Raw genomic sequence first — 23355 nt, forward strand, 5'->3', positions numbered from 1 at the left:
CAATAATTTTATGATAAACCTTCCATTAAAATACTTTAGTTACAACCTAGCACTTGTAAATACTCTAAAATGGGTCATGATTTGTACCTTGTTCTCTGTGGCATGCTTCTCCTTCTCAACCTTGGCCAAGGTCAGCTCGAGGTCGTCGATGTCTTTTTTGAGCTCCGCACACTCGTCCTCCAGCTTCCTCTTCTTGGCCGTCAGCTCCGCGTTGATCTCTTCCTCATCCTCCGCTCTCTCGGTCACCTCTTTGACTTTGGCCTCCAGCTGGATTTTGTTTTTGATCAGCTGCTCACACCTTTCCTCTGCATCAGCCAAGCTGTCTGCTTCCTGTTGGGAGATTCAGGAAGATAGAGAATCTCTTACTTCTTTTGAGATTGTTCTTGACACAAAATAATAAGTATTCACTGAAGTTAGATGAATTTTGCAGCCTGAATATACATACATTAAAACTTAACTAAATATTACATGGCCTAGAGAAATGCTGCTAATTAGAAGTAAGACTATAGATTTAAAAGCAAATTAGTCTGAAAAAGGACTAGACTGAAGTGACTGACTCTTGTTCAAAGCAGTGTGGAGAAAAGTGGAAGGACCAGAGGCAGCGTGTTCTTGACTCATCCTTGCCTCCATGTGTCTGACCTTTTACTCTTTTATTACACCTATGTGCAGTGGTCTCATATGTGACCTGGGGGTGCAATCAATGATTGCTAAGAGCACTGTAATGTTCAAAGAGTGTGACTAAGTCAAATGAGTTGGTTTTGTTTTTAAGCAGTTCCTACTCACCTCAAGCAACTGGTTACTAGACTGGATTTAAAAAGAAGAGACAAAAACACTTGTTTTGTGCTTACAAATACATTTCCATGCAATGTTTTTATATACTCAAAACCTTCCTGACAGTCCATAACAGTGCTATAATTATCCCAAATATTTATTTCCATCTTATAAATTACTTTAGTCTCAAAGTGAATTTTAGAATACATAAGAATATGTAATTTTGAGAAACCATAGGGCTCAATAACTTTTTATAAGTTATTAAAGAACTCAAAAATCAGTTCCACTACTCACTTCTTAGATTATACTGGCCTGGAGAATATATTTAACTTCTGTTTGTTTTATTCTCATCATAAGTTTTTTAAATGCTTAACTGGACGGTAACAGGATATCCCAGGGTTCCTTCCTGCGAAACTCTTTTTAACAGTGACACAGTCAATAAATATGTACTCACTGACTGATAATAATACCTGTCAAAAAAGTTAAGATGAAAGGACTGTAATCCTATGCTTTTGGGAAACTATACCTATCATAGAAGTAAAGTTACCAGGAGGAAAGATTGAAAATAGCTTAAAAATTTCAGGAAAACTATCCTTTTTCAGATTTCTTCACGACATTATTGCACTGATTGGACGAAGTAAATTTGTGCTTAGCCGAAGTGGAGGTGCCCAGCCTCCTCCCACTCCGATGACAACTCCTTTCTGAACTGATCAGATGAGGCTTTAAGAACTCGGCTTCTGTGTCAAAGCAGGAATCCTAGATGGCATGTTGTTCTGCCTTGTTCTCCGGGCGTTCAGCTCAAGAACCGCAAATAAATTGATTTAGCTAAACCCTGGGGGCTGAGGAAGGAGGTACAGGGAGGAATAAGAATTAACTTTCCTTCCTGAATTTAAATACAATTTCATACGCTTGCATTCAGAAAATAAGACTATTTTAAGGTTGGGATGAAGCAGGCAAGGCAAATGGGATTTGGGGCTTGCCCTTAAACTGTTTTCTTTGTGTTAACTTTGTGATACGTTAAATACATTTCTTAAATCTTTCCTTTTCCATTTGTAATTTGGAAGTAATTGTGCCTTCCTCATAGGAATATCATAAGTTAAATAAAATTCTTAAAAAATAAACAGTTGAGATTTTCTTTTTCAAGAAAAAGCCATTTGTAACCCCAAAGTATGTGTGACTCCCAGAAAAGCCCCAGTAACATGGTGCATTCAGAATGCAGAGTACTCACAGATTGAACCTGGAGCTGCAGGTCATTTTTCTCCTTTAAGAGAGTGACCATCTTTTCCTCCAATTCCTTCCTTTTTGCCTCCGACTTGGCAAGTTCATCTTTGGTTTTCTGAAACTCCTCCTTCATGGTGGCCATCTCCTTCTCGGTCTCCGCGCTCTTGAGCAGGGGCTTGATCTTGAAGAAGAGCTTCATCCAGGGCCAGTGCTTGACGTTCATGAAGGCACGGACGTTGTACTGGATGCAGAAGAGGGCCTCCCTGAATGACATAGACATATCAGTGTAGACTGATCTACCAGAGACAGTGTTAGTATTCTTTTGTATATGCAAACTCCCCTTAAAGACCCCCTTCCACATATAAATCACATGTCAAATTCTGTATGTTTTATGCAGACTTTACACATGCATGTGCACATCTTCACGCTCACACTCATAGTGATCCTCAGTATTACCACTTTGCTACTGTGTGCTGAGGAGGCTGTATGGTCCTAGATTGTCAAGTTCCCGTCAAACTAACAAGCTGACTAAATTTAGAGGGGGATACTTGACATGTATCAGCATCATGTACCATTTTAAGATTATTTGAGATATTGCAGCATCAGTGTTTTGGGAATGAGTGTGGCAGTTGTAAATTGATCGTGCTGCTTGTCCGATGGCACATAGATGTGACCTATGAAACAGCACAAGCAGCTCTCCCAATCGCCCCACCGAGATGGAGCTTATGGTTTTCCACGTCTTCCTGGGAGTGTCTCCTCTTATTTAACTCACCACTGAATTATCCACTCTGTAACCTTCTCTTGTTGGCTTCTTCAGAGGATACACTGGCTTTTCTCAAATTCTAGCAAACGCCTCATGCTTACTTGCTTCAATTATATTTTTAATATCGGCAGGGAATTGAGCACAGCTTGAGGTCCAAATTCTGTTTTATTTAAATAAAATTGTAAAGTAGTAATAAAAGACACCTCTTCTGCAAACTCTAGCAGTAGGCTGGCAAGGTTTGACTACCTGGTAGCAAAGTCTATGTTTCTTCAGGCTTTCTAAAATGGAAATTCTATTTTTATAGATCCAATTCATAAGAGTAGGCTGAGAGGGCAGATACTATGACACAACTCGTAATGTAGACACATGTAAAAAACTTGAGCTAAGTAAGTACCCAGTGAACAGAATGAAGGCAAAATGTGTGTGAGCACAGAGAACACAGTGCTGTGGAGCTAGGACCGAAGGAGGTTCATTAGAGAAAGGAGGAATGGAAGTCTGAATTCATAAGGAGGTAAACTGAAATGAGGGGAGAGGGCTTCTGCAAACCTGAAAATGAGAGATAAGCAAATTGTTTAGCCTGGCTGGAAAGGTGGCGTGGTTGGAAATGATGGATGAGGGGGGTATGGAGAGGGCCCGACAGCCACACGAGGAATCTGGATTTGGAGTGGAAGACTATGGGGAAGCAGAGGCTGAGATAGGGCCTGATGGAAACCGCGCTCACCACACGCCACTTTCTCAGCTGTATGTGAGATGAGGGGAAGGAAGAAACGAGGGAGGAGAGACATTTTGGAGGGAATCCAAGGGTAAGAGGAAGAAAGCTGATGGGTTGTAGGAGTGAGCTTTGAACTGGGCGAGAAGCATGTATTAGCCACAAAATGAAAGGGTGAAGAAGGCCAATAGATAGCCCCTAAGGCAGCGGTTCTCAACCTTTGGGTCGCAACCCCGGCGGGGGTCTAACGACCAAAACACAGGGGTCGCCTAAAGCCATCGGAAATACATATTTTATTTAAAAATGTATTGTATAATAAATATGTATTTTCTGATGCTTTAGACGACCCCTGTGTTTTGGTCGTTAGACCCCCACCAGGGTCGCGACCCACAGGTTGAGAACCGCTGCCCTAAGGGACCTTACAGTTTTGGTAGTCTGTATAGTTTTACCTCCTCTGAAGCATCTTCTGATATTCTACCCTCATGAGGAATCCCCTACAGACAGCTTGAGTCCTTGTTATAATCTGGGCCAATTTGTCATCTCTCATTTCTTCCAGAAGACCCAGAAGGCCTGCTTTGAAGAAAACCTTTGAAGAGAAAGTAAGAGTCACAAAGCATCTCTCATACTGCAGGAAACACAGAGATGGCAGAAGGAAATTGGGTCAGGTGTGACTAGTAATAGCCATACCTTTGTATGTCCAAACTTGTATTGGGTGTGGTCAATGTCAATAGACCCTAGAAGTTTCTCAGAAGCCTTCTTGCTGTCAATGAACTGTCCCTCTGGTATAGCACTTGCATTTAGAACTTTGTATCTGTTCAGTCAGAGGAGGAAAGGTTAGGAAGGTGTGATCATATATGGAAATCAAATTATACCAAAAAGAAACATCCATAAAAATATCAGAGAAAAGGTGAAGTTAGAAAATCCAGCTGTGTCTTAAGTTCAGAGGGTTATACAATACAATTTCCCCATTGTCTGACGCATGCTTCCTTCCTAATTTTAAGAAATGCCACCTCTTCTGATCTGTTATTCTGTCAGACCACCACGAGACTATCGTATTTGGCTTATTAATCTTATAATATTTACTAAGCAGGATACACAAAATAAAATCAACAGAGGACAACAATTAAGATGATTAAATATCCACAGCACTCAGTGAAATACAGTAAAGAGACTGGCCTTTGTTTAAAGTCTCCATACAGGATTCTGCTGGGGAAGCCCTTCCTGCAGATGCGGATGCCCTCCAGCACCCCGTTACACCTCAGCTGGTGCAGGACAAGCTCGTGCTCCATGGCCCCTGAAAGTATATCAGAGCACTTACTATTGGGCACTGTGTTTTCAAGCATTTGCCTGTTTGATTACTTCATGTTCTCATAACTCACCAGGAGTCTTGGTCTCGTTGGGGATGATGCACCGTACGAAGTGAGGGTGCGTGCTCCTCAGATTGGTCATCAGTTTATTTAAATTTTCCTAGAAAACCAGATAGAAAATATTTGATGAGAAAGTCGTTTCAGATTTCTGTTTTGTAATTATATGGAGCTACCTTATATACTCTCTTAACTATTAGGGATAAATCTGTGAGGCTTCAGTTGCTCTGTAGTTTGAAGGTATCAAGATTCTAGCCAAGTGTCTGTCAGTGGACGAGTGGATTAAAAAGCTGAGGTACATATATGTATATGAAAAAGAAGGAAATATTACCCTTTGCAACAATATGGAGGACCTGGAAACTATTATGTTGAGTGAAATAAGCCAGGCAGAGAAAGAAAAATATTATATGTCCTCACTCATTTGAGGAATCCAAGGAATAATGAGAACCGAGGAACAGAATTGAGACAGATGAGGGATCAAAGGGACCAGAGGAAAAGAGGACAGAGGGAAACGGGATGATAGGATGGGATAAACCTGAAGGGAAGGGGGGAGGGTGCTGTAGGGAAGGGGGCAAGGGAGATGTTGAAGGGAATATGGAGGAGGGGGGATGCATTTGGGGTGACCCTAGAATCTATGTAAATAATTAATTAAATAAAAATAATAAATATTAAAAATAAAAAAAAAGATTCTAGCCTACCAAGTAACCAAAAGGCCAAAATGCTGGGAAGAAATGCAGCTTCCCAAGGTATTAATTTCTAACACTTGATCAATAACCTTGATGTGCAAGAAGTGTTCTTGACTGGGAACCAGGAGACAAAAGAGTATGGCTTTTCTCTGACACTAATTAGCTTGCTCAATGCTACAAATTCTTTCTGTCTCTCTGCACCCCATCTAAAAATGACTGAGGTTGCCTCTAAGGTCTTGTTCATCTCTCTCAGTGCTAATAGTCCTCACAGCAGTGGTTTAGAGTGGTAAACCTAGGTTGCCAATTGTTTCAACTTTTGCCATTCCTTCCTTGAGTTTATTACTCCCTTGGACCTGTAACATCTATTTTTTTTCTTTTGTGGAGTCTAAAATCATGAGACCATATGACCTTGTGTAGGTGGATCTTAGGTACCTGAAAATGATCCACAGTCTGAAGCATATGGGGGGGGGTATATTATTCCAGAAATAGAGTAATTAGTTATGACAGATGATGTTGTGTTATTCAACCCAAGAAAACTCACATGTAAATATTTCTCAGTATTTCTTAGCTATACCATTTGAGAAGGCAGAGTTGCTCCCACCCACCATCTCAGTTTACTATCAGGAAATTAAAAAAAGTATTGAGTTTCTAATCTTGAAAACAGGTTCAAGGATAAGTTGATGAAACAAGAGTCTATTGGGTGAGATAGTGCAGACCAGAACTGAGAAAGAGAAAGAACAGGGCCATTTTCCTGCTCAGGCCACAGGTTAGATCTGCGTTCTAGTTGTAACAGCCATGCAACTTAGCCATACAAATTCCTACAGAGCAGCCATTAGACCAGTATTGAACCCATTCCCAATTAGAAGAGCCCCTTTTTAAGCCTCCTAAGAAAGCCACATTATTATTATTGCTATTTTAATACCAAGAAATATTTTCCAGCTTCATCATCCGTGTAAACCACTAGGCTTGGCTTTTGGTTATTTTTATCTATTACAAAAAGTTAAATTCAGCTTAAAGGACAAAGATGTTTTGGTAGAAGAATGTTTTAAAGAATGTATCTCAGGCTCATTCATAAAGAACTCAGGAATATTCTAAAGGGCAATGTTAGTGGAATAGAGATACAGTCTTCCACAGGAATAGCAGTGAAGTTCAGCGGTGCTTCTTTTAAAAATCAGCCTTATTGTATAATAAGAAAGCCTCTATGGACTTTCTGGCATTCTTGAATACATCAGTGTTCATAATGAGGAATAATGGATAAGGTGCTGACTCGACAGGATAATTGCTTCAGCTCTACACTGACAAGAGTGAATTTTATTTGAAGTGATTTTTATTAACTTTCTATTTCTCCTAATTTATTCTGAATCCTGTAATTATGATAATTCATAGAAACTTAATAGATTTTTGAATTAAATTTGTACTTTACCCTGAAAAGAGCTGACACAGTCTGGAAAGAGGAGCCCTTCTTCTTAGCCCCTTTCTTCCCAGCGCTGTCTGAGGTAAAAAGAAAACCCGTCAATTAAAGTAGAATCCCAGAGGCTAGGATGGTATGTGAACATTGTGTGGGAATAGGTTCAAATTAGATTAAAGAGCAGAAAATACCTGCTTCAGCACCAGCATACGTGGAGAAGAGACTGGCCAGAGTCTTCATCGAAGACTTCTGGTACAGCCCGACCACAGTCTCGTTCAGGGGGTCCTTGTTCTTGTCAAGCCAGCCAGCAATGTTGTAGTCCACGGTGCCCGCATAGTGCACCAGGGAGAAGTGGGCCTCGGCCTTGCCTTTGACGACCTTGGGCTTCTGGAAATTGGCAGACTTGCCCAGGTGCTGGTCATACAGCTTGTTCTTGAAGGAGGTGTCCGTGGCCTTGGGGAACATGCACTCCTCCTCCAGGATGGAGAAGATGCCCAGTGGCTGAATTCAAAAAAGTAGACATTGGTGTGTCAATCTGTCTTCTCTTGAAAGATATAGATACTGGCTATCATTTGATCAAATTATGACCATTCCCCAACTAATTATATTTATGAAGTAAAACAGAGTCAGAGCTTAAGTCCTTTTGTTATCACTAACATGACTTGTCCACCATTTTTTTCTCACATTCAACCCACATCATCATATATTTTACTTTAAACAATTTTTTTATTTTAAAACTACAGTTGACATACAATATTATATTAGTTTGAGGTACACACCCCAATGATTAGACATTATATAACTTAAAAACTGATCATCAACAAATATACTTACCCATTCCCCCAACCCCCTACCATCTGGCAACTGTCAAAATGTCTCTGTATCTGTGAATCTGTTTATTTTCTGCTGTTCATTTATTTTGTTTTTCTTTTTTATTAAGGCTCAGTTGTTGATAGATATGTGCTCATTACCATTTTTATTAATATTTTTAATTGTTTTTTTCTCCTTTTTCTTAAAGAAGACCCTTTAACATTTCACATTATACTGGTTTGGTGGTGATGAACTCCTTTAGCTTTTTTTCTCTGGGAATCTCTTTCTGTGCCCTTTGATTCTAAATGATAGCTTTGCTGGGTAGAGTAATCTCGGTTGTAGGTCCTTGCTTTTCATCACTTTGAATATTGCTTGCCACGCCCTTCTGGACTGCAAAGTTTCTGTTGAGAATCAGCTGACAGTCTTATGGGAGCTCCCTTGTAGGTAACTAACTACTTTTCTCTGTCTGCTTTTAAGATTCTCTGTATTTAACCTTTGACATTTTAATTATGATGTGTCTTGGTGTGGGTCTCTTTGAGTTCATCTTATTTGGGATTCTCTATACTTCCTAGACTTGTATGTCTATTTTATATACCAGGTTAAGGAAGTTTTCTGTCATTTTTTCACATAGATTCTTAATTTCTTGCTCTATCTCTTATCCTTTCAGCATCCTCATGATGCAAATTTTGGTATGCTTAAAGTCCCAGAGGCTCCTTATACTACCATCATTTTTTTGAGATTCTTTTTTTATTTTTGCACAGTACATTTTTATTAAAATAAGAGCTGGATACAAACTCCAAATATCAGCACAGTATGTGAGTGGGGGGTGATCTGTTAAAAGGTTCTGTATTTATCATACTTCTTTTCCCTATTGAGTTAATTAATTTATTGTCAATATTTTATTTTGCTATGAAAAGGACTTACTGACTTAGAATGATGTTTGTTTTATAAGCAATTATTAAATAGTATAAATAACTCAAACGGTTATGTAAGACAGGTTGTATACTTTACCTCCTTAAAGATAGATTATGAGGAATCAATGTGACTTCTTGGCTTCCAAACAGATTAACTTTCATATAGGCCCTACCTGTGTTGCCTGTACATTAATTTTTATTTAGGAAAAAGAAATTTCTATTAGGTCATGATAGATTTAGAATGAACGAGGTAGTTCTAGTGAAGCAGACCATATCAATGATGTCTTCAGTGCTGCTATAAAACAGGATTTAATTCAGTATTAGAATGAAACTGGTTGGAACAAAATGAAACTAAACACTCTGGTCCCTCTTATGTGAAAGTTGAAAAGAAGTTATTTCTAAATAGTAATTTCTAACTGGTTCTGAAATCAGTCTTTTTAAGTAATGCTTTAAAGAGTTGCTTAAGACACTTGAAAAAATTATCCTTATCATGTAGCCTTTCTTTAGAGGTCAAACAGACCTTCTCGATGAGCTCGATGCAGGCAGCCAGGTCCATCCCGAAGTCGATGAACGTCCACTCGATGCCTTCCTTCTTGTACTCCTCCTGCTCCAGCACAAACATGTGGTGGTTGAAAAACTGTTGCAGCTTCTCGTTGGTGAAGTTGATGCACAGCTGCTCCAGGCTGTTGTACTGCACAGAACAAAATTTATAACATTAAATGGATTTTATTATAGTGAAATTTATTAATGAAAAAATATTTTATTGAAAAACACATGGAAGATAGTAATAAAATAAAATTTAAATAAATTGTTATTTATACTTCAAAAATCCCAAGGAGAAAAATGATTATTTTTTGACATGAATCCTTTCTATGAATTCTGGGCATTATTTAAAGGTGTAGAGATATCAGTCACACAGCGAGAGTTCTGGTAAAATCTGTCTTCTACTTCTTAGATTGTATGGATGATAATATTCATTAAAAGTACAACCATGATCCTATGAGTTGTGGTTCAGATTTAAGGGTAAAAGTAATGTATTGGAAAACCTCACTTCTTTTACCACCCCCACTCTTCAGTTCAAGACAAAGTTCATATTTTCACTTTTTGACTGTCAACAATATTAAGGAAAGCTTATCTAATTTCTGTTCTCTTCATATCAAAATTTAGCAAATCATCACTGTCAGGTCTATGAAAGTAGGGACCTGATGTCATATAACAAAATGGAGAGCTAAATCTTTGTTACAATTTCCATTCTCATTTTATAGATGCTGAAGCTGATGCCCATAGAAAGGAAATAGTTTGTGTTACATGAACCTGGGAGAGAAAAGACTATGAACACTCTATGGTTCTAACTTTAGATTTTTATTCTTCTATGGTAGATGCTTTTTGGACCAAATGCTACAGAGTTGGGTTCCTGACCTGGCTTTGCCTTATATGACTGTAGGATCTTTAGCAAGTGTTTTGATGTTCCTGATCTCAGTTTTCCACATGTAATTAGCAGTAATATTAATTATTTCTTGGTGAGTTCTGAAGATTAAATGAGGTAACATTTTTTTAATTTTTAAAAATTTATTTATTGATTTTCAGAGAGAGAAGGAAATGAGAGAGAGAGTCATTGATTTGTTCTATTTAGTTATACATTCACTGGTTGCTTCTTGTATGTGCTCTACTGGGGGATCGACCTATAACTTTGGCATATTGGGAGGAGCTCTAACCAACTGAGGTTCCCTGCCAGGGCTGAAGTAACATTTTGAAGTGCTTAGTATAGTTTCATAGTTTCATAAATACACTGACTTCAATAAATGTTAGTTATTATTATTATTACATTCTGTTACCTCCTAGATATTTTGAAGGTAACTCTAGAAGCAGTGTTGGCGAAAGCAATGTAGAAACTACCAATGTCAATAATGATAACATCTAGTATATCAAAGTCCACATTACCTTCTTCTCACTTCTAATTAATATGAAGATAACTCACATCAAAGATCTCAAAGCCCGCGATGTCCAAGACCCCGATGAAGTACTGCCTGGGCTGCTTGGTGTCCAGCTGCTGGTTGATGCGGGTGACCATCCACAGGAACATCTTCTCGTAGACGGCTTTGGCCAGTGCGCCCACGGAGTTATACACCTTCAGGGACAAAGTAATGTTTCTAGTGCTATTAAGGGCATTATTAAAGGAAATGTTTTCTGGCATTATTAAAGGAATGAGATGCGTGTAATTCATTGAGGTAGTGTACTCACCTGCTGCACAGTCTGGCCTTTGGTGACGTACTCATTGCCGACCTTGACCCTGGGGTAGCAGAGGGCTTTGAGCAGGTCGGCAGAGTTCAGGTTCTGGAGATAGGCTGCCTTGTCAGCCACTGCAGAGACATAATTCAAGAAGTGTTGTTTAATGGGAGATATCCTCTTTAACCTAATCTTTCCATTTTTCTCCAGGCCATTTCTTTATTATTTAAATAAAATCTATAAATAATTCTATAGAAGATCAGATTAGGCTGTCTGCACATTAGAGGATGTGTTTGATAGTAAGTGATCAATCCGTTACACTGGTCTTTGGTAATTAACTGCAAGCAGCTTTTGAGAAATTCATCGACAGTAAGCGTATGTTCAGTGTTTATGGAGATTTTTATGTAAGGCACAAGCCATGGTCCTTAAGATGCATTTGGTACAGTTGGAAGGATAAGATAAGTACATCTTAATATTCCCTGTTAAGGTGGGCAAAGAATATCTGGATCCTTATCTTAGTTTTGCTCTTCCCAATTTCATCTCATTGGATCCGTTTCTTTATCTGAAAATGTGGGAATTACATTTCACTACAGAGTCTCTAAAATGTCATTGACTATAATATAAATGCCACATGTTAGGTGCTAAAGTAGCTGCTAAAAAGTTCAGAGAAGGAGCGAGAATGTCAGACTGGGAGGTCAGAAAGGGCTTCAAGGAGCAGATACCTTGAGCTTCCGTGGTAGTTCCTGTATGTTCCATGCTCTTTCTATAGTAGATTATATGATTTTCTGTCTTAGTTTCTTTTTTTAACCTTATTTGCTGCCTACACTATCTACAGGTTTCTATGTAGACAACGTGCGCACACATACAGATGTCTAGGAACTTCCTTCCCCCTCAGCTGTGTTTGGGCAGATCCTGGATTCCCGGCCCTCGGGTTTACCTATCCAGTGCTGCGGTAGCCCGCTACATCAGTTATCTTACATACCTACCCGCCGTTGCTAAGATAAAGCAGGAGCTCTGTGGCATCTAATTATCTTCCCTTCATGGCGCTTTTTTACATATCTCATTGTGGCTTATTAGGGTTCATTTTAACTCAATTTGGGCTGGAGAGAGATGATGGAAATATGGAGACGTGAAGAAGGAGAGGGGGTGAGAAAAGCATGCAGAGTGTATAAATGTGTATATGCCCTTCAGAAGTCCAGCCACAAAGGAGTTTTGATTTAGAATAAGGTTTTTTTTTCTTGCCATATTCTTGAGTTTGAACCCAAGTGTGTGTTGTGTGGGGGGGTTCATTTCGTACCCTCAGTGCCATCCGGCTCGGCCTGCTCCTCTCGCTGCTTCTGCTTGAATTTCATGTTCCCATAATGCATCACTGCCCCTGTGAGCTTGTAGATGGACACTTTCTCTTCAGGAGAAAAGCCCAGGATGTCGATGGCGCTCTGCCAGAAGCAATGAGGGGACAAAGGTAACTGACTTAGGAGAATGTGTACTATATCCTGAGGTAGCCACACTGCAGCGAGTTTGCTGTTGTCACTCCCATACATAATGGATATTTTAAAAGTGTGTGTGTGTGTGCATGACTTACATCAGTGGCCATCAGCTCCTCCTGGTCATCGATGCTGGGGACCGTGATCTCCCCCTGACTGACGAAGGCATAGTCGTATGGGTTGGTGGTGATCAGGAGCATTTCTGGGTACACAGAATTCAGGCAGGGGATATGTTTTGCATTAGAAGTTGTTAATTAAAAAATACTAGCTTTCATCTGTAAATTTAAGCTCTTTCTTACCAATCAGATCTGGCTTCTTATTAGAAGTAATCTGATAAAAAATATGATAACTTCTTTCTGCTTTTAGCTGGAAAGTGACTCTAGACTTTTCTAGAAGATCTGGAAAGAAAGGGCAATAGATACTGAATTAGAAGAAAATATAAATACGGCTGAGATAATAAATGGATTTCAGTGTCTTTGCTACATATAGGGGCATTATACATGCTGCACTAAGATTTCAGTTTGGTGACTGATCCTGTTGGTGTTACATATATGAGTTTCAAATACACGTGGCAGCCGCTCAAGGTCCTACCATCTAAGAGCAGGGACCGAAGCATACGTGCTAAGAGAAATAACTCTCCTATGGGGACCTGTGGCATCTGTATTAGAAATGTTCCTTAACATCCCTTCCTTCCTTAAATCACCTCCGACTCTACTGTCAGGGGCTTCCTTGGAAACACCTACCAAAGCTCAGATCAAGGACAAATTAGAGACCTATTATGAACTTAGAGATAACTTGTAGGAATCCATACATAACCCTAGTGTTTGTCCTGGAAAAAAGGTGTCATCGTTGTTTCTGAGGCAGAACTTCCAGAATGTGCTACAGAACCATCCTTCTGAGGTTGAGGTAAACGGAGCACACGGTAGATTACAGGTAGGCCTGGCATGGCTCACACCACACTGGCAGAGGCTTACTGTGCACCAACTGCTGCAAAACACTCCTGGAATGAAACCACTTGTCTTGTTTTGATTTTCAGTGGCCCTAATACTCACATGTTTCGATGTCTGCAGAAGCCAGCTTCCCTGTAGTACCGAAGTGGATTCTAATGAATTTACCCTTAAAAAAAGACAGATGGTTTAGTATTAAAAAGTTGAAGCACACAGTGATGCAATTGAAATGATAATTCAGACGTGGTTACTCTGAACAAGAGACTTACGAAGCGGGAGGAGTTGTCATTCCTCACAGTCTTGGCGTTGCCAAAGGCCTCCAGGAGGGGGTTGGCGCTGATGATTTGATCTTCCAGCGTCCCCTGCACAAACAGGAGCAGTGCTCATCCGGGGCCCAGGCTTCCTGAGAGCCCGGACAGTCTGGATTCTGACGCTGGGCCTCAGACTCACCTTCATTTTGCCTGAAGTAGCTTCCTCCTTCTTCTTGTCTCCAGTAACTGCAATTGTTGCAAAGTACTGGATGACACGCTTGGTGTTCACAGTCTTCCCGGCACCGGATTCTCCGCTGTCAAACAGAAACCAGAAAAGAGGTCAGAATTACAGCTCACATGGTCAACATCTAAGCAATCACCATAAACCAGAGAAGAAAAATATCACATACGTGATCAGGATGGACTGGTTCTCACGATCTGTGAAAGAAAAATCAAGAGCATCAGTTAAAAATAAATGTCAATATGAAGGTTATGAATCAGGTCAGATCAAACACAGCTTGTCCTTTTTAACATTTTGAAGAGTTGCCTGTCTTTAGGATGTATTTAGCCTCCAAAATAGCACTTGCCTCTTGGAGTAAAGTTTGTAAAAATAAGAGACAAAGAACTATTTTTTTGTATGTTATTAATTTTTATAACTTTTGTTTTGGGAATTTCAAACATATAGAAGGTAGAGGCGATAAAGAACCCACATATTGCCATTGTACAGCTTCAACAGGTATCGTTTGGTCAGTTTTATGTAATCTGTACCGCCATCCCAAATCTCACTCAGTTATTTTAGAGAAAATCTCAGGCATCGTGTAATTTCGTATGGAAGTACTTCAGTAAGAATCAGAATTTTGAAGTTCTAATAGATAAAGAAGACGAGACCCAGAGCAGATTAAATGACATTTCTAATAATTACCTAACTTGTTAAGGTCTAAGATATTCAGGCCTTTTGACTTTCAATTTATATATTTTTCTGCTACCTGGCCCTTCCCAGTTCTTGATATCATTAATTTGACTGCTTGTTAATATTAAATAATGAAGGGTTCCAGAATTGTAAATATTTGTGTTTATTTACTTTTTTTTTTGAAGGCCTGTTTTAGAGATTCACTTCACTTTTATTATGAATAAACACAACCTCAAATCAGTACAACTAGCTTCAGAGCTGATATTAGTAGAATTATTCAGAAATTTTTCTTAGGTTACAAATAACTAGTATCCCACATAAAAAGGGAAAAATTCCACCCAATCCGGGAAAGATATCCTATGTATGTTTCTATGGCAATGAGTTTCTGCATTCTCAAGTTTTGTTCTCAAGTGGTGGCTAGTTATCCACCACTTGCCTAATGGATTCATTCGGTCTCTTGGAGAGAACCATATAGACTAATGAGAGTAAGAGGGACATGTGGGCATATCATATTTGTGGTTGATAAAGCTACTATAAAAATGCTCAGAATTGTTCCTCTACTGAAGGATCCTAAAAATGCTTCATACAAAGCCTTATCATTTATTTTTATTTCCCTTTTTATCTCATATACATTTTTATTTTTTTTCTTTTACAGAGACAGAGAGAGAAAGTCAGAGAGAGGGATAGATAGGGACAGACAGACAGGAATGGAGAGAGATGAGAAACATCAATCATCAGTTTTTTGTTGTGGCACTTTAGTTGTTCATTGATTGCTTTCTCATATGTGCCTTGACCATGGGGCTACAGCAGACCGAGTAACCCTTTGCTCAAGTCAGTGACCTTGGGTCAAAGCTGGTGAGCTTTTTACTCAAACCAGGTGAGCCCACGCTCAAGCTGGCGACCTTGGGGTCTCAAACCTGGGTCTCAGCATCCCAGTCCGACGCTCTATCCACTGCACCACTGCCTGGTCAGGCTCTCATATACATTTTTAAATAATAAAAACAAAAATTGTCACTAGTTATATGATGGATATGTTAACCTGTTCCAATCTTCTGATTTGTTAAATTTCTAATTCTGTACTGATTATGGATTTTAGGGAATTCTCAAATCTAAAAATCCTTTCAGAGGAATAGATATAAAGCTGGATATTTTGAGATGTGGGTACAGGTTTTAGAGTCCTATAATATTTAGGGACGTATATGCAGATTTTGGAACATACTCAGACTGATTTCTTTTTCCAGTAGAAGAAAAATCCTGAAAGATCATTATCACATCAATTAGGAGCACAGATGAGGAAAGAACTTCACAGGCTCTTTCCGAAATGCTAAAATAACATCAGTGAGGTCCAACGCCACCGTTTTACATGGTTTTACATGGAAATCATGTTTGGAATCCACAAATAATTATGAATGTGGAGTATTTCCAAAGCAGGGGGGGGGGAACCCTGGTAGGGGTGGTGGCCATGTCAGTGCAGCTGCTGAGTATTAAATCCTCTGGAGTGAGCCAGCATTTGGGTAATTTCTGAAGGGTAGTTTGTGTCTGTTGACAACCAAAGAACGGTTTGCTGGGATGAAATCGTTACGGAACTGCTGGCCAGTTTGTAATAGAAGATCTCCTATTTAATTTCTTTCTCTTCTCCTTTAAAGGACAATGTAAAAACGAGTGCAACAAAGCAAACACAAAACAGGGAAAATAGCAAAACCCTCTCAGTTTCCAAAGCGCCATGGGCCAACAGGAAACGCAGGCATTTACATTATTTCCAAAGGCAAAAAATTTGCTGTGTGAGGATATAAGTTCTTAACACTGAATTCGGGCCTATACTTATCTAAGCTTCTTGTTTATATTTTAATAAGGCAGGAATAACAGACTTTGAAATAGTTTTTAAAAAATATTTTCAAAGAAAGATTTTCATTTTTCCATTTTAACAGAAAACTCAAAATCTTTAGGAAGAAAGTCATAGCTCTGTTTGTTTGTTTTTATTTTATTTATTCTTGTTCTACCCCAAAGTCTAGCAGTATTAGCTGTGTCATTTAAATGTAAAGATGAGAATTCAGAAAGCTTTCCAGATTGTAACTAATGTCCCTGATTGCTGTGGATGTGAATATTTTAGAAAATTATTTGAACACTTTTCTATTGAAATCAGAAAACAAAAAAATATGGAAAGCAACAGATATGTTTGCAGAGTTTTGTTAATGGTTTCAACGAGGCTTCCAGTTACTGTCTGGGTTAGCCTCGGAAGGTCCGTGCAGCCCACGAGTGTCACGTTATGCACCTGGAAAATGGAGGAGGCTGACTGCTGGGAAGAATGTGTGACATTACTGCCCTGAACGCTCTTTGAAAGCAGAGAAGCCCCATGTGGCTACAGTGTGTGATCACAATCAGGCCCAGACAAAATCTGTTTGCTCATTAAGGATCCTATTGCCACATTTCTGTTAACAGATAAAGCACTCACTCACCGGTCAGCATGAACTGATAGGCGTTGTCGGAGATGGAGAAGATGTGGGGCGGGGCCTCCTGGCGCTTTTTGCCTCGGTAGGCGGACACCACCTCGGGGTTGTACACCGGCAGCCACTTGTAGGGGTTGACGGTGACACAGAACAGGCCCGAGTAGGTCTAAGACAATCAGAAAAGCTACATGTGGGTCAGGTTTTTAGGCAGAGAACTAAATGGAATAAACATGTCAAAGGGGGTGCTCACGTAGATCATCCAGGCTGCGTAACGCTCTTTGAGGTTGTACAGCACTCCGGGCTCGTGCAGGTGGGTCATCATGGCCATGTCCTCGATCTTGTCATACTTCGGAGGGTTCATGGGGAAGACTTGGTCTTCCTTGACAGTGAGAGTCTGGCGAGTAAAGTAAGAGACCCGTTTGTGTTCGTAGTTGGAGGTAGGGTTTATGTTTATCTGTTTGTTTTTGTTATAACCTAGGCTTACAGACACTGGCCTTTAAATAAATTCATAAAAGCATACTTATTTAAGGGGTTGCTGCTAAGAAAGTCTGTTTCTTCTGATGAACTTGGACACTACCTTTTTAAAAAGGTTTTTTCCTCCCAGATTACCCATCCCAGGTTTATCAGGTTATATCCCTTTCACTCTTCTAATTGTCTGATTTTCTCATTTTTCCTTTCTATTCATTACAATAAACTTCAATTTGAGGAGGAAGTAATGGAGATATTCACACATCATTTAACTTAGTAAGTAATACTTCTTCTGATAGTAGAAGTTCGTTTTATTCCCCCAGTGTGGAGACTTAGACCGGGAACTGGGGCATGGAAGGGCAATGGTGGAGGCCGATACTGAGGGAGTCGAGTCCTGTGGGAGTTGGGAAGGCACAGTGCGGTTGCTGCTGAGCATTTCATTTGCCTTCCAAATCTCGTGCTCATGCATGGACTAGAAGGGGGCTTGCATGGGCAATGGGCTCAGCGATTGCCAGCAAGTGAGGCTGCAATTTGAAGTGAGGAGCTAGGGAAGTGAAACGGGAAGTATTTTCTCCTATGTCTGTACTTACTGCCCCGCTTTCTGTCTTTACAGTTATTTTCCCTCCCTCCTTGCTCTGTATGATGCTCTTCACGTAGGACTCCTTGGGCTCCACGACGAAGACTGACGTTTTAGCATCAAAGGGCTTGTTCTGGGCCTCAATCCGCTCCTTTTCCGATTTTCGAAGATAGGGAGCAGCTTCCCCAAAAACAGCCATCTCTGCATCCGAACTCATGGCTGCAGTTTATTTAGCAGGGGATGCAGCCTTGGGGAAGAAATGGGAGAGCAGGCAAAATAACACAAGTCACTTAGGATTTGAAATGAAGAAGATGTTGAGCCTCTATTGCCTCAACTGTAACTATTCTCTCAAACTGTTGTTCTCAGTGTTCTAACACAGAGACACTAACACCGGACAGGTTTGGAATGAGATTGTCATTTGAGTCTTTGGTTTTAGGACTTGGAAAAACCCTTCCCAGATTGTATGTATATTGATCCTTAGGGCTAGGGTACTTACAGTTGAACAATAATGGAATCATTGCATGTTTTTATCTCTAAACTGTAACAGTATCCATAGCTAAAACGGTAGGTGGATTGTTTTGTAGCAACTGTTAAACCTTAATCCCCACCTTTGTCCTGCATAGTGTTTCCATCTGCCATACGCTCCGTCAATCATAGAGTTGGGAAGGAAAGTTTGTCTTGTGCAATTGAAAGTTGATGGTTTCAAAGCTATCCAAACACCCTTGCCTTTTTAGATGGCCCTTTTTAAACTCATAAGCCAAATAGTTACTTTTGACTTCTGCTTTGTGTTAATATTTGGTGCTATATCTCTCAGTGGGTCATTAAAAGGACCTCACAATAAATTGTCAGTACTCTGGATTTGTTGTAATTTGGTTTGTTACTAAAAGAGTTAGCATCGCCTTAACTCCAAAATCTCTTTGACACTCTTTTTTTTTTTTTTTTGGCATGAGATATTTCAACTGTTAGTTAACAGATCCAACCACAGAGAAATGAGAGCTTCAAACATGAATAAGTCCCCTTCTTCCCACATAAATTCCTCAGCTGCTTTTCTTCTTGTCAAGAAAAAGAAAAGAGACAAATTTAAGAGTTCATCACATGCATGCAAGCAGTTGCCCTTTGATCCTACGCCATTGGTGTGCTCGATTGAGGCTTTCCTTTATTTCAAGTATCCATTACTTTGGAAGGGCCAGGCGCTCTTCCCATTTAGGTGTTATATTTAGCACTCTGTGGATGTAATACTTGCAACTTTTTAATGAACAATAATCTTTCTAAAAACAAATAACAGTACATCATTAGAAAGTAGCTGAGATATTATGATTTTAACAAGGTATTTGTTAAATTTTTTGATAAGATTTTTTCCAAAGTGTTTAAAATATCTTGGTAAAGTGTTTAAGAGTTAAACACTTGGCAGTGGAGGGAAATTGACATGGAATGGACCATTGTCCCTGGACTGGTCTAAGTGCAGCTGAGAGTTCACTGTCAAAATTCATTCTGGCCTAAATGGTCAGATCCTGGAACTCAAACGAGGGTAGTCTCTGAGAATAAGACGTTCTGAACAAATGACCTGCTAGCATTTATAATCAGTCATTCATTCAGAAGCACCATTTAACATAGTTGCAAAAACATAGAAATGATGTATAATTAAGAGAGGTATCCAGCTTCATTAGACTACATTCCCTATGTCATAAATAAACTTACCTCTGGAGGTACAGATGAAAATTCAGGATCAGAAGTGTCTAACACTGTAAAACAACAAATTTTATTTATTTTTTAAATTAGCTAAGCTTTGAAATTCCAGTAAAATAGGTACGGAATTAAAAATTTCCCTGATCCAAAACTTAACTCTATGGAAATAAAAGTCAAAGGTGGGAAGAACCGTCTCCTGCTCAGAGATGAGTCACGGGATTAGGTCTTCCTGCCTCCTGGGGTCGTTCATGTCCCAAGGTCCCCATCACTTACCTCTGGGCTCTTGGCAATAAGGCGGTTGGGATCTGTTGGGCTTATATAGGAACAAACGTGCTGATGCTGCAGCTATCTTCTCTTTGTTAGGGCAAAACATTTGGCAGCCTGAACCCTCCGCATAATTTGTACTGACATTTGGCATGTTTGGATATAATTAGAAGTATTCATATCATTTTGGGTATGTGAACCAATCTCCTATAAATAATGCGACAAGAGCCAATCTGCTGGCAGGGAATGCTTTCTAGTATGCTGGGAAGGTAATCTTTGACAGTGCCTGGTGGGGCCTCAAAGAAAGTTCCTGAGAGCTATATTCGTTTTGGCAAATTCTTTCACGCATGCCTGCAGTAACTCAGTGATCAGATACTCAGCGACACATCACTGTCAGGGCCCTGACCACTCTTCCTTATTTGACACCACAGGAGCCCCCCGGCTCATCTTCATGGCTCACTGCCAAGGCTCACCCTGGGAGTCTGGACTTGGACGGCAGGGCCAGTGTGAGGAGAGATCCTGCACTGAGTCTCCACCGTTGGGCCTGTGCCTACATACTCAACACTGAAAAAAAATATTATTTAATTAGAAAATAATATATATTCATGGTAGAAAAGCAAAGCAAAAAGAAAATGTCTATACTCCCAATATGCAGCAATAAAATAATGTATAGACATATAAGTAAGGTCATACTGTATACACATGTGATATATATTATATATGTATGTCTTGTAATCTTCTTAAATTAACATACTATCAATGTATTATAATTTATACCTTATTCTTCTTTAATTTTTTTATTTAATTAATTAAATTTAACAAGATGACATTGGTCAACCAGAGTACACAGATTTAGAGAAAACATCTCCACATCATCTGGACACTGATTATGCTGTATACCCATCACCCAAAGTCAGATCTTCCTCCGTCACCCCATATTTGTTCCTCTTTATGCCCCTCCCTCACCCCTCTTTTCTTTTTAAACAAATCATATCATAATCATTCTTTTTAAATTAAAAAATATTTTTATTGAATTTATTGGGGCTACATTGGTCAGTAAAATTATGTTTCAAGTGTACAACTCTGTGATATATTGTCAATGCGTTGTGTGCTCCTCATACAAAGTCTAGTCTCAATCACTGTTCATTCTGTTTACCCTCTTCCACCTGCCCCTACCTCCCCTCAATCTAGTGATTACCACACTGTTGTTTGTGTCCGTGAGTTTTTGTTTTGTTTTTGGCTTTCTTCCTTAACCTATTTCACCCAGCCCTCCAGTACCACTCCTTTCTGACAGCTGTCAGTCTGTTCTCTGCATCTACGTGTCTGTTTCCATTTTGTTTCTTTTGTTCATTGGAGTCCACAGATCAGTGAAATTATTTGGTATTTGTCTTTCTCTGACCGGCTTGTTTCACTTAGCATAATACCTTCTAGATCCATCCATCCATGCTGCATGAAAGGTCAGATTTCCTTCTTATTTATGACTGAATAGTATTCTATTGTGTAAATGTACCACAACTTTTTTATTGACTCCTCTACTGATGGGCACTTGGGCTGCTTCCCAATCTTGGCTGTTTTAAATAGCGCTGCAGTGAATATGGAGGTGCATATATTCCTTCAAATCAGTGTTTCTCATTTCCTCAAATATATTCCCTGAAGTAGAATCACTGGGTCATAAGGAAGTTCCTTTTCTAATTTTTGGAAGAAACTCCATACTGTTTTCCACAAGGCTGCACCAATCTGCATTCCCACTAACAGCGCACGAGGGTTCCCTTTACTCCAGTCCTGCCGACACTTGACATTTGTGGATTTATTGATGATAGCCTTTCTGACAGATGTGAGGTGATATCTCTTTGTGGTTTTAATTTGCATTTTTCTTATGATTAGTGACCTTAAGCATCTTTTCATGTCTACTGGCCATCTGTATGTACTCTTTGGAGAAGTATCTATTCATGTCCCTTGCCCGTTTTTTAATTGGATAGTTTGTATTTTTGCTTTTGAGTTGTTTGAATTCTTTATCAATTTTGGATATTAACCCCTTATCAGATGTATCATTGGCATATATGTTCTCCTATTCAATAGGTTGTCTTTTCCTTTGTTGATGGTTTCCTTTGCTGTGCAAAAACTTGTTAGTTTGATGTAGTCCCATTTGTTTATTTTTTTCTTTGTTTCCCTGGTCCAGTGAGATGTATCAGAAAAATGTTAGCGTGAGAAATGTTTGAGATTTTTCTCCTATATTTTGTTGTAGGGTTTTTATGGTTTTGAGGTTTGCATTTAAGTCTTTAACTTATTTTGAGTTTATTCTTATGTATCATGTAAGAAGTGATCTAGTTTCATTCTTTGCATATATTTATTCGAATTTCTCAACAGCATGTATTGAATAGACTACAGTCGTTACCCCATTGTATGTTATCTCCTCCTTTGTCAAATACTGATTTCCCATAAAGGCATGGGTTTATTTCTGGGCTATTTTGTTCAATTGATATGTCTTTTTTATACCAGTTCCATGCGATTTTGATTTCGATGGCCTTGTAGTATAGTTTGATATCAGGTGGCACAATTCTTCTAACTTTGTTTTTTTTAATTAATTTTAATGGGGTGACATTGATAAATCAGGGTACATATGTTCAGAGAAAACATCTCCAGGTTATTTTGACATTTGATTACGCTGCATTCCCATCACCCAATAACTTTATTAATATTTTTTGTTAAGGTTGCTAGGGCCATTTGCCATCTTTGTGCTTCCATATAAATTTGGTTAGAGCGTTGTTCTGATATACCATGGTTGCAAGTTTGATCCCCTGCCAGTGTATATACAGGAGTCGACCAATGAATGCATAGACAAGTGGAGCAACAAATTGATGTTTCTCTTAAATAAATTTAAACAATGAAAACAATTTTTTGGAATATTCTAGTTCTGTGAAATATGCCATTAACATCTTGATAGAAATTGTGCTGAATCTATTGATTGTTTGGGGTAGTATGGAGATTTCACTGATGTTAATTCTTATCCATGAACATGGTATATACTTGCATTAATTTTATCTTCCTCTTTTCTTTCTTTAGTATTTTATAATTTTGGAGTACAGGTCTTTTACCTTCTTGGTTAAATTTATTTCTAGGTACCTTATAAAATCTTTTTTTCTAAGGTCAGGCATATTGAGCTATAATTTGTACACTGGCCAAATCACCATTTTCAAGTGACATTTGTGTGTGGGTTTTTGGCTTCTATTTAAAAGAAAATTTAAACTTTGAAATAACATTTACTTTTTTTGTTGTCTAGTTCTATGGTTTTTTACATGTACATCAGTTTCTTTAACCATCACCAAAGATAGGATAGGGTGTTATCTACTAAAGTTATAAAAAACATTTTCTTTATATTTTTGCTTTTTTAGTGTGTATTTTAAAAGAAGGCCTTCCCTAAAACAGGGTCATAAATATGTTGTGTAGTT

The 23355-nt window shown here is 39.0% G+C and overlaps 1 protein-coding gene across 1 annotated transcript in view; it reads right to left on the reverse strand.

Annotated features, from left to right (window-relative positions):
• Window positions 1-19821, reverse strand: part of LOC136327243 (myosin-8) — a 34544-nt gene extending 14723 nt beyond the window's left edge. The window contains exons 1-23 of the mRNA XM_066264241.1: window positions 19800-19821; window positions 19655-19698; window positions 17970-18203; window positions 17162-17305; window positions 16921-17077; window positions 13965-13992; window positions 13754-13868; window positions 13573-13665; window positions 13409-13472; window positions 12656-12754; window positions 12455-12558; window positions 12170-12308; window positions 10888-11006; window positions 10625-10774; window positions 9167-9337; window positions 7114-7423; window positions 6938-7005; window positions 4844-4931; window positions 4641-4758; window positions 4152-4275; window positions 3914-4050; window positions 2000-2255; window positions 88-330 (exon numbers count right to left, since the gene is read on the reverse strand). Coding sequence (XP_066120338.1) covers window positions 88-330; window positions 2000-2255; window positions 3914-4050; window positions 4152-4275; window positions 4641-4758; window positions 4844-4931; window positions 6938-7005; window positions 7114-7423; window positions 9167-9337; window positions 10625-10774; window positions 10888-11006; window positions 12170-12308; window positions 12455-12558; window positions 12656-12754; window positions 13409-13472; window positions 13573-13665; window positions 13754-13868; window positions 13965-13992; window positions 16921-17077; window positions 17162-17305; window positions 17970-18173 — 2931 coding nt within the window. The 5' untranslated portion in view covers window positions 18174-18203; window positions 19655-19698; window positions 19800-19821. The remainder of the gene's footprint in view (window positions 1-87; window positions 331-1999; window positions 2256-3913; window positions 4051-4151; window positions 4276-4640; window positions 4759-4843; window positions 4932-6937; window positions 7006-7113; window positions 7424-9166; window positions 9338-10624; window positions 10775-10887; window positions 11007-12169; window positions 12309-12454; window positions 12559-12655; window positions 12755-13408; window positions 13473-13572; window positions 13666-13753; window positions 13869-13964; window positions 13993-16920; window positions 17078-17161; window positions 17306-17969; window positions 18204-19654; window positions 19699-19799) is intronic.
• Between the last annotated feature and the right edge of the window lie 3534 nt (window positions 19822-23355).

Source organism: Saccopteryx bilineata, chromosome 2 (genome assembly GCF_036850765.1).
Source record: "Saccopteryx bilineata isolate mSacBil1 chromosome 2, mSacBil1_pri_phased_curated, whole genome shotgun sequence".
In the NCBI taxonomy this organism is placed as follows: Eukaryota; Metazoa; Chordata; class Mammalia; order Chiroptera; family Emballonuridae; genus Saccopteryx; species Saccopteryx bilineata.